Source organism: Heptranchias perlo, chromosome 12 (genome assembly GCF_035084215.1).
Source record: "Heptranchias perlo isolate sHepPer1 chromosome 12, sHepPer1.hap1, whole genome shotgun sequence".
NCBI classification, from domain to species: domain Eukaryota; kingdom Metazoa; phylum Chordata; class Chondrichthyes; order Hexanchiformes; family Hexanchidae; genus Heptranchias; species Heptranchias perlo.
In genome coordinates, this window is record NC_090336.1 from 13,789,126 (window position 1) to 13,801,438 (window position 12,313).

The following is a 12,313-nucleotide window of genomic DNA, read 5'->3' on the forward strand; positions in this document are numbered from 1 at the left end:
TAGTACAGCACCTGGTATCCACTAATAAATAGTACAGCACCTGGAATCCACTAATAAATAGTACAGCACCTGGAATCCACTAATAAATAGTACAGCACCTGGAATCCACTAATAAATAGTACAGCACCTGGAATCCACTAATAAATAGTACAGCACCTGGAATCCACTGATAAATAGTACAGCACCTGCAATCCACTAATAAATAGTACAGCACCTGGAATAGACTAATAAATAGTACAGCACCTGGAATCCACTAATAAATAGTACAGCACCTGGAATCCACTAATAAATAGTACAGCACCTGGAATCTACTAATAAATAATCCAGCACCTGGAATCCACTAACAAATAATACAGCACTGGGAATCCACTAATAAATGATACAGCACCTGGAATCCACTAATAAATAGTACAGCACCTGGAATTCACTAATTGTACAGCACCTGGAATCCACTAATAAATAGTACAGCACCTGGAATCCACTAATAAATAGTACAGCACCTGGAATCCACTAATAGTACAGCACCTGGAATCCAGTAATAAATAATACAGCACCTGGAATCCACTAATAAATAGTACAGCACATGGAATCCACGAATAAATAGTACAGCACCTGGAATCCATTAATAAATAGTACAGCACCTGGAATCCATTAATAAATAGTACAGCATCTGGAATCCATTAATAAATAGTACAGCACCTGGAATCCATTAATAAATAGTACAGCATCTGGAATCCATTAATAAATAGTACAGCATCTGGAATCCACTAATAGTACAGAACCTGGAATCCACTAACAAATAGTACAGCACATGGAATCTACTAATAAATAATCCAGCACCTGGAATCCACTAACAAATAATACAGCACTGGGAATCCACTAATAAATGATACAGCACCTGGAATCTACTAATAAATAGTACAGCACCTGGAATTCACTAATAGTACAGCACCTGGAATTCACTAATAGTACAGCACCTGGAATCCACTAATAAATAGTACAGCACCTGGAATCCACTAATAAATAGTACAGCACCTGGAATCCACTAATAGTACAGCACCTGGAATCCAGTAATAAATAATACAGCACATGGAATCCACTAATAAATAGTACAGCACATGGAATCCACTAATAAATAGTACAGCACCTGGAATCCACTAATAAATAGTACAGCACCTGGAATCCACTAATAGTACAGCACCTGGAATCCAGTAATAAATAATACAGCACCTGGAATCCACTAATAAATAGTACAGCACATGGAATCCACTAATAAATAGTACAGCACCTGGAATCCATTAATAGTACAGCACCTGGAATGCACTAATGAAAAGTACAGCACCTGGAATCCATTAATAAATAGTACAGCACCTGGAATCCATTAATAAATAGTACAGCATCTGGAATCCATTAATAAATAGTACAGCATCTGGAATCCACTAATAGTACAGAACCTGGAATCCACGAATAAATAGTACAGCACCTGGAATCCATTAAAAGTACAGCACCTGGAATCCACTAACAAATAGTACAGCACCTGGAATCCACTAATAAATAGTACAGCACTGGGAATCCACTAATAAATAGTACAGCACCTGGAATCCACGAACAAATAATACAGCACCTGAAATCCATTAATAGTACAGCACCTGGAATTCACTAATAAATAGTACAGCACCTGGAATCCTCGAATAAATAGTACAGCACCTGGAATCCACTAATAAATAGTACAGCACCTGGAATCCTCTAATAAATAGTACAGCACCTGGAATCCTCGAATAAATAGTACAGCACCTGGAATCCACTAATAAATAGTACAGCACCTGGAATCCACTAATAAATAGTACAGCACCTGGTATCCACTAATAAATAGTACAGCACCTGGAATCCTCGAATAAATAGTACAGCACCTGGAATCCACTAATAAATAGTACAGCACCTGGAATCCACTAATAAATAGTGCAGCACCTGGAATCCACTAATAAATAGTACAGCTCCTGGAATCCACGAATAAATAGTACAGCACCTGGAATCCACTAATAAATAGTACAGCACTGGGAATCCATTAGTAAATAGTACAGCACTGGGAATCCACTAATAAATAGTACAGCACTGGGAATCCATTAGTAAATAGTACAGCACTGGGAATCCACTAATAAATAGTACAGCACCTGGAATCCACTAATAAATAGTACAGCACCTGGACTCCACTAATAAACAGTACAGCACTGGGAATCCATTATTAGTGCAGCACCTGGAATCCACTAACAAATAGTATAGCACATGGAATCTACTAATAAATAATCCAGCACCTGGAATCCACTAACAAATAATACAGCACTGGGAATCCACTAATAAATGATACAGCACCTGGAATCCACTAATAAATAGTACAGCACAGGGAATTCACTAATAGTGCAGCACCTGGAATCCACTGATAAATGGTACAGCACCTGGAATCCACTAATAAATAGTACAGCACCTGGAATCCACTAATAGTACAGCACCTGGAATCCAGTAATAAATAATACAGCACCTGGAATCCACTAATAAATAGTACAGCACATGGAATCCACTAATAAATAGTACAGCACCTGGAATCCATTAATAGTACAGCACCTGGAATGCACTAATGAATAGTACAGCACCTGGAATCCATTAATAAATAGTACAGCACCTGGAATCCACTAATAAATAGTACAGCACCTGGTATCCACTAATAAATAGTACAGCACTGGGAATCCATTAATAGTACAGCAGCTGGAATCCACTAATAAATAATACAGCACCTGGAATCCACTAATAAATAGTACAGCACCTGGAATCCACTAATAAATAGTACAGCATCTGGAATCCACTAATAGTACAGAACCTGGAATCCACTAATAAATAGTACAGCACCTGGTATCCACTAATAAATAGTACAGCACCTGGAATCCTCTAACAAATAGTACAGCACCTGGAATCCACTAATAAATAGTACAGCACCTGGAATCCTCTAATAAACAGTACAGCACCTGGAATCCACTAATAAATAGTACAGCACCTGGAATCCTCTAATAAATAGTACAGCACCTGGAATCCTCTAATAAATAGTACAGCACATGGAATCCACTAATAAATAGTACAGCACCTGGAATCCACTGATAAATAGTACAGCACCTGGAATCCACTAATAAATAGTACAGCACTGGGAATCCACTCATAAATAGTACAGCAACTGGAATCCACTAACAAATAATGCAGCACCTGAAATCCATTAATAGTACAGCACCTGGAATCCACTAATAAATAGTACAGCACATGGAATCCACTAATAAATAGTACAGCACCTGGAATCCATTAATAGTACAGCACCTGGAATGCACTAATGAATAGTACAGCACCTGGAATCCATTAATAAATAGTACAGCACCTGGAATCCACTAATAAATAGTACAGCACCTGGTATCCACTAATAAATAGTACAGCACTGGGAATCCATTAATAGTACAGCAGCTGGAATCCACTAATAAATAATACAGCACCTGGAATCCACTAATAAATAGTACAGCACCTGGAATCCACTAATAAATAGTACAGCATCTGGAATCCACTAATAGTACAGAACCTGGAATCCACTAATAAATAGTACAGCACCTGGTATCCACTAATAAATAGTACAGCACCTGGAATCCTCTAACAAATAGTACAGCACCTGGAATCCACTAATAAATAGTACAGCACCTGGAATCCTCTAATAAACAGTACAGCACCTGGAATCCACTAATAAATAGTACAGCACCTGGAATCCTCTAATAAATAGTACAGCACCTGGAATCCTCTAATAAATAGTACAGCACATGGAATCCACTAATAAATAGTACAGCACCTGGAATCCACTGATAAATAGTACAGCACCTGGAATCCACTAATAAATAGTACAGCACTGGGAATCCACTCATAAATAGTACAGCAACTGGAATCCACTAACAAATAATGCAGCACCTGAAATCCATTAATAGTACAGCACCTGGAATCCACTAATAAATAGTACAGCACCTGGAATCCACTAATAAATAGTACAGCACCTGGAATCCTCTAATAAATAGTACAGCACCTGGAATCCACTAATAAATAGTACAGCACCTGGAATCCACTAATAAATAGTACAGCACCTGGAATCCACTAATAAATAGTACAGCAGCTGGAATCCACTAATAAATAGTACAGCACCTGGTATCCACTAATAAATAGTACAGCACCTGCAATCCACTAATAAACAGTACAGCACAGTGAATTCATTAGTAAATAGTACAGCACTGGGAATCCACTAATAAATAGTACAGCACCTGGAATCCACTAATAAATAGTACAGCACCTGGAATCCACTAATAAACAGTACAGCACTGGGAATACATTCATAGTACAGCACCTGGAATCCACTAACAAATAGTACAGCACTGGGAATCCACTAATAAATGATACAGCACCTGGAATCCACTAATAAATAGTACAGCACCTGGAATTCACTAATAGTACAGCACCTGGAATCCATTAATAGTACAGCACCTGGAATCCACTAATAAATAGTACAGCACCTGGAATCCACTAATAGTACAGCACCTGGAATCCAGTAATAAATAATACAGAACCTGGAATCCACTAATAAATAGTACAGCACCTGGAATCCACTAATAAATAGTACAGCACCTGGAATCCATTAATAAATAGTACAGCATCTGGAATCCACTAATGGTACAGAACCTGGAATCCACTAATAGTACAGCACCTGCAATCCACTAATAAATAGTACAGCACTGGGAATCCATTAATAGTACAGCACCTGGAATCCACTAATAAATATTACAGCACCTGGAATCCACTAATAAATAGTACAGCACCTGGAATCCACTAATAAATATTACAGCACCTGGAATCCATTAATAAATAGTACAGCACCTGGAATCCATTAATAAATAGTACAGCACCTGGAATCCACTAATAAATGGTATAGCACCTGGAATGCACTGATGAATAATACAGCACCTGGAATCCATTAATAGTACAGCACCTGGAATCCACTAATAAATAGTACAGCACCTGGAATCCTCTAATAAATAGTACAGCACCTGGAATCCATTAATAGTACAGCACCTGGAATTCACTAATAAATAGTACAGCACCTGGAATCCACTAATAAATAGTACAGCACCTGAAATCCATTAATAAATAGTACAGCACCTGGAATTCACTAATAAATTGTACAGCACCTGGAATCCACTAATAAATAGTACAGCACCTGGAATCCACTAATAAATAGTACAGCATCTGGAATCCACGAATAGTACAGAACCTGGAATCCACTAATAAATAGTACAGCACCTGGTATCCACTAATAGTACAGCACCTGGAATCCACTAATTAATAGTACATCACCTGGAATCCAATAATAAATAATACAGCACCTGGAATCCACTAATAAATAGTACAGCACCTGGAATCCACTGATAGTACAGCACCTGGAATCCACTAATAAATATTACAGCACCTGGAATCCATTAATAAATAGTACAGCATCTGGAATCCACTAATAGTACAGCACCTGGAATCCACTAATAAATAGTACAGCACCTGGAATGCACTAATGAATAATACAGCACCTGGAATCCATTAATAGTACAGCACCTGGAATCCACTAATAAATAGTACAGCACCTGGAATCCACTAATAAATAGTACAGCACCTGGAATGCACTAATGAATAATACAGCACCTGGAATCCATTAATAGTACAGCACCTGGAATTCACTAATAAATTGTACAGCACCTGGAATCCACTAATAAATAGTACAGCATCTGGAATCCACGAATAGTACAGCACCTGGAATCCACTAATTAATAGTACAGCACCTGGAATCCACTAATAGTACAGCACCTGGAATCCACTAATCGACAGTACAGTTTTGGGAATTCTCAAGTGAAGAGACAAGAACGTAGCAGTCAGTCCGAGTGTGTTAGTGAATTGTAACCTGTTTCTGTCTCCTCACTGCTACAGGACAGGCGCCAAGATAACCAGTGTACATCGATCGAATACAACGGCAGCGGACTTTAAACCAATATCTTCAGCGACTGTGGCACAGGGACCAACCCAGACAGCAGCAATGTCACGGTATGGACTTCAGTGTGGAGCTACCTGAGAAAGTTTGACATTTCCTTTTTAACTGACAGATTTTAGTAACAAAGAGTGCACTTGCATGTTTAATATGCTAAAGCAAGCACCCCACACCTACGTCATTTATTAATGGTGAGCCCGCAGCATAAACACGGACTTGGGGAGTCTTAAGCGTGGCTTATTTTTCAGTGATTGGATGTGAAAGATTAATGTGTAGAATTTCCACTAGGTCCTCCGATCAGGCGCTAGTCGAGCAGTGCATTATTACACCCACCATTATGTGCTGACCCTTCCTCATTTCATGGAGTCAGCTTCATTTATGTAGCATGGGTGAGCTCCCCATCCACATTTCGCCTGCTCTGGGAGCTCACCACGGGGGTGTCAAGAAATGGCATGTGACAGGTTTAAAAGCTGCTTACAAGGGGAGATGGATAAATTTAAAGGGATGTGGCCACTTAAAGGTAAGTGGTTGTATGTGGTGATAAAAATGTTGGTAAAAAGACTGTAGATATTTTAATGTATATATGTCAAGCTTTGTAAAACTTGTTTGGGTAATAAAAAAGCCTGGGCAAATAATGAATATGAGGACAGAAAAACAGAGGCTGATTATATTGCTACAATTCAAGTTTGAAAAATTATCATTGTCTGCGTGTGCGATTTTCCCTGGGGGAAGATGAAATATGTGGCTGAGAGACTGAGCAATAAATGAGGGCTTTCAAATATCGGAGTGAGTATTGTCACCACTGGCAATCAATGGGTTGCACTGTGTCAGCCAGTGGGTTGGAGGTAGAGTGTACTTTCATCAGGACTTACAGAAAACAGTCTATTTTACAGCAAACAGAGTCTATTTAAACAGTCTCTATGAACTACAGCAAACAGAACTCACGACCGAAACTGCAGCAAAGTCTTCTGAAAAACGTAGGATTATTTCTCGAGCAAATGCAGTGAGTGGAGGATAGTTACATAATACAAAGTGATTATTTCTTCAGAAAAATGCAGTGAGTGGAGGATTGATAAATAAGACACATTATGTTCGTAAAATTAATCCCAGTCACTTACAGAAATACCAGGCGTGATTGATGGGAGAATTAACCAATCATCTCCATCCTGGCTGGGACTTGTGGTGTCACTGTATGCAGCCATTAAATATTTACTGCAATTGCCTGTGAGCAATTGTTCAAAGTGCCCTGAGTACAGAGCAGGAAACCCTGCTGAAAGTTGATGATTTCCCCTCTCCCAATGGTGCTGAACCAGTAATATGGAATTCACACCAAAATCAATACTGAAACCGATATTGTGCCATCTAGTTTAACTGCTCCTTTGTTTATGTAACTCCAGCTAAGCAGATTAGTTCAACGCAGCCATTTCCAAAATAACAGATAATTTATAGATAATTGGCAAAAAAAATCCAGGGGGAAATGAGAATTTATTTTATGTAGCGAGTTGCTCTAATCTGGAATGCACTACCTGAAAAGGTGGTGGAACCAGATTCAATAGTAATTTTCAAAAGGGAATTGGATATATACTTGAAAAGGAGAAATTTGCAGGGCTGTGGGGAAAAAGCAGGGGAATGGGACTAATTAGATAGCTCTTTCAAAGAGCCAACAGAGGCACAATGTGCCGATTGGCCTCCTCCTGTGCTGTATGATTATATGACACAAGGTTCTATTAGCTGGTAACCAATGAGGACTCAAACTAAATCAGATTCCTCAATGAAATTTCCTTAACTAGTGCATTTACTTTTTTCATTAAAAACGGCGGACAATTGGAAGTAGTGCCGAAGCCAACAAAACCAGCGGTTCCAAAACCTTTCCCTGCTTTCCAACACTTTGAGCTTCCATTGGCCTTAAATAGTGATGGAACATTGGCACCCATTGTGGCTGGTTGTCTCAATTAGATCTTATGACAGGAAGAGGAAATGTTACAAGAGAGTAATGAGAACGTCACATCACAATCTCAGTTTGTCATTCAAGCTCAATTCATTCAAGCCTGGCCACGGTCACTCGACAGGTGACCAGGCCCTTGGTCCCAACTGCACAGGCTTCTTGGCACTTTAAGGACCTGGGTCATGTCTTCTCTCAGTCTTGTTTTGTCCACTGTATTCTGTGAGCTTCTCTTCATAACTTCAAGTTTTTAAGCTCCAGGATCATCCGTCCTGTTCCCCTTTGACCTGTCCAAAATTGGACATAATACCTTAAATGCGATTTTGTCAATGAGTCATATGGGCAAGGATGCTTTAAATTTAAATCGTAATCTTCCCCATAATGATGTTCTCTTTAAAGGAGAAGACAGCAGCTTAATTTTTAGCGTTGGAAAATTCAATGAACCTGCTTAAATGTAGACAAGATGAGATGGGAAGACATGCATGAGTGTGAGTGAGAGAAAATGTTTCGATGTAGGAAGAGCTTATCTGAGGGGATGACAAGCTAGGGGCACAGGCGGGCTACAGGATTACTTAAAAACAAAAAAAGAGAAAGAGGGCTTTTGGAATGCTGGCTCAATGCTGGCGTTTTAGCAAAGAACGGAGACCATGGGCTGTGTGCATTAAATAATAAGCTTACCAGTCAATTGAATCTGGTTTAGAAGATAATTTTCAAAAAAGTGATTTGAAATGCCGTTCTTTTAAATATTTTGACCATTGAGTTTGCAGTTGTGGTCATGAAGCCCCTGTGTCCTGATAGTCATTAAGCTTACTCTGAATGTCATCTTTGACTGTTGGATTATATATATTTGTATAAAACAATCTATAAAGTAGATAGTATGGGCTAGTAAATGAAAGTCAGCACAGATTTGTTCAAGGAAAATCATGTTTGACTAACTTGATTGAGTTATTTGATGAAGTAACGGAGGATTGATGAGGGTAGTGCGGTTGATGTTGTGTATATAGACTTTCAAAACGCATTTGATAAAATACCAACTTGTTAGCAAAATTAAAGCCCAAGCGATTAAAGGGACAGTGGCAGCAAGGATACAACATTGGCTAAGGGGCAGAAAGTAGAGAGTAGTGGTGAACGGTTGTTTTTCAGACTGGAGGGAAGTATACAGTGGTGTTCCCCAGGAGTCAGTATCAGGACCACTGCACTTTTTGATATATATTAATGGCCTGGACTTGGGTATAGAGGGTATAATTTCAAAGTTGACAGATGATACAAAACTCGCAAATGTAGTAAACAATGTGGAGGATAGTAACAGACTTCAGGAGGACACAGACAGACTGGTGAAATGGGCAGACACATAGCAGATGAAATTTAACGCAGAGAAGTGTGATGTGATGCATTTTGTAGGAAGAATGAGGAAAGGCAATATAAACTAAATGGTAGAATTTTAAAGGGAATGCAGGAACATAGAGACATAGAAACATAGAAATTAGAAGCAGGAGCAGGCCATTCGCCCCTTCGAGCCTACTCCGCCATTCAATATGATCATGGCTGATCCTCTATCTCAATACCATATTCCTGCTCTCTCCCCATACCCCTTGATGTCTTTTGTGTATAGAAATCTATCTAGCTCCTTCTTAAATATATTCAGTGACTTGGCCTCCACAGCCTTCTGTGGTAGAGAATTCCACAGGTCCGCCACCCTCTTAGTGAAGAAATTTCTCCTCATGTCCGTCCTAAATGTCCTACCCTGTATCCTGAGACTGTGACCCCTCGTTCTGGACCCCCCCAACCAGGGGACACATCCTCCCTGCATCCAGTCCGTCCAGCCTTGTCAGAATTTTCTATGTTTCAATGACATCCCCTTTCATTCTTCTAAACTCGAGTGAATACAGGCTGTCAACCCAATCTCTCCTCATACGCCAGTCCTGCCATCCCAGGAATCAGTCTGGTGAACCTTCGCTGCACTCCCTCTATGGCAAGTAAATCCTTTCTTAGGTAAGGAGACCAAAACTGCACACAATACTCCAGGTGTGGTCTCACTAAGGCCCTGTATAACTGCAGTTAGACATCCTTGCTCCTGTACTCAAATCCTCTTGCAATGAAGGCCAACATACCATTTGCCTTCCTAACTGCTTGCTGCACCTGCATGTTTGCTTTCAGTGACTGGTGTACAAGGACACCCAGGTCCCTTTGTACATCAACATTTCCCAATCTTATCACCGTTTAAGTAATACTCTGCTTTTCTGTTTTTCCTTCCGAAGTGGATAACTTCACATTTATCCACATTATACTGCATCTGCCATGTATTTGCCCACTCACTCAACTTGTCTAAATCACCGTGAATCCTCTTTACATCCTCCTCACAACTCACAATCCCACCTAGTTTTGTGTCGTCAGCAAACTTGGAAATATTATTTGGTTCCCTCATCCAAATCATTGATATATATTGTGAATAGCTGGGGCCCAAGCACTGATCCCTGCAGTACCCCACTAATCACTGCCTGCCACCCCGAAAAAGATCCATTTATTCCTACTCGCTGTTTCCTGTCTGTTAACCAATTTTCAATCCATGCCAGTATATTACCACCAATCCCATGTGCTTTAATTTTGCACACTAACCTCTCTTATGGGATCTTATCAAAGGCTTTCTGAAAATCCAAATAAATCACATCCACTGGTTCTCCCTTATCTATTCTACCAGTTACATCCTCAAAAAACTCCAGTAGGTTTGTCAAACATGATTTCCTTTTCATAAATCCATGTTGACTTTGTCTAATCCTGTTGATATTTTCTAAGTGTCCTGTTATCATGTCCTTTATAATAGACTCTAGCTTTTTCCCTGCTACTGATGTTAGGCTAACCGACCTGTAGTTCCCTGTTTTCTCTCTCCCTCCTTTTTTAAATAGTGGGGTTACATTTGCCACACTCCAATCTGCAGGAACTGTTCCCTAATCTATAGAATTTTGGAAGATAACAACTAATGCATCAACTATTTCCATGGCTACCTCTTTTAGTACTCTGGGATGCAGATTATCAGATCCTGGGGATTTATCGGCTTTCAATCCCATTAATTTCTCCAGAACTATTTTTTTTTACTAATACTAATTTCCTCTAATTCCTCCTTCTCACTAGTCCCTTGGTTCCCCAGCATTTCTGGGAAGTTATTTGTGTCCTCTTCTGTGAAGACGGAACCAAAGTATTTGTTTAATTGCTCTGCCATTTCCTTGTTCCCCATTATAAATTCTCCCGTTTCTGACTGTAAGGGACCTACATTTGTCTTCACTAATCTTTTCCATTTTACATACTTGTAGAAGGTTTTACAGTCCACTTTTATGTTCCTTGCAAGCTTACTCTCATACTCTATTTTTCCCCTCTTAACCAATCTCTTGGTCCTTTTTTGCTGAATTCTAAACTGCTCCCAATCCTCAGGCTCGCTACTTTTTCTGGCAACTTTATATAACTCCTCTTTGGATCTAATACTACTCTTAATTTCTTTTGTTAGCCACAGTTGGGCCGCTTTTCCTTTTGTTTTTGCGCCAGAAAGCAATGTATAATTGTTGCAATTCATGCATTTGTTCCTTAAATGTTAGCCATTGCCTATCCACTGTCATGCCTTTTAATGAAGCTTCCCAATTTATCATAGCCAACTCACACCTCATACTTTTGTAGTTTCCTTTGTTTAGATTTAGGACCCTAGTTTCAGATTGGACGACTTCACTTTCCATCTTAATGAAGAATTCCATTATGGTCACTCTTCCCTAAAGGACTCCGCACAACAAGATTATTAATTAACCCCTTCTCATTCCACAATACCCAATCTAGGATAGCCTGTTCCCTGGTTAGCTGCTCAACGTACTGGTCTAAAAAATCATCTTGTACACACACCAGGAATTCATCCTCCACAGTATTATTGCTAATATGGTTTGGCCAGCCTATATATAGATTAAAGTCACCCATGATTACTGTAGTACCCTTGTTACATGCATCTCTAATTTCCTGTTTGATGCCGTCCCCTACATTACCACTACTGTTTGGAGGCCTATAGACAACTCCCAGAGACCTCGGGGTGCACATACACAAATCTTTGAAGGTGGCAGCACAAGTTGAGAAGGCTGTTAAAAAAGCATATGGGATCCTGCGCTTTATTAACAGAGGCATAGAGTACAAAAGCAAGGAAGTTATGCTAAACTTTAAAAAAACACTGGTTAGGCACCAGCTGGAATATTGCGTCCAATTCTGGGCACCACACTTTAGGAAGGATGTCAAGGCCTTAGAGAGGG

General features: G+C 39.6%; 1 protein-coding gene across 5 annotated transcripts in view; it reads left to right on the forward strand.

Moving 5' to 3' along the window:
- The window catches only part of dgkza (diacylglycerol kinase, zeta a), a 432,154-nt gene that overhangs the window by 323,132 nt on the left and 96,709 nt on the right, over positions 1 to 12,313 (forward strand). For all 5 annotated transcript variants that reach the window (XM_067993676.1, XM_067993677.1, XM_067993673.1 and 2 more), the window contains one exon: positions 6,037 to 6,150. In XM_067993676.1, the coding sequence (XP_067849777.1) occupies positions 6,037 to 6,150 (114 nt within the window). The remainder of the gene's footprint in view (positions 1 to 6,036; positions 6,151 to 12,313) is intronic.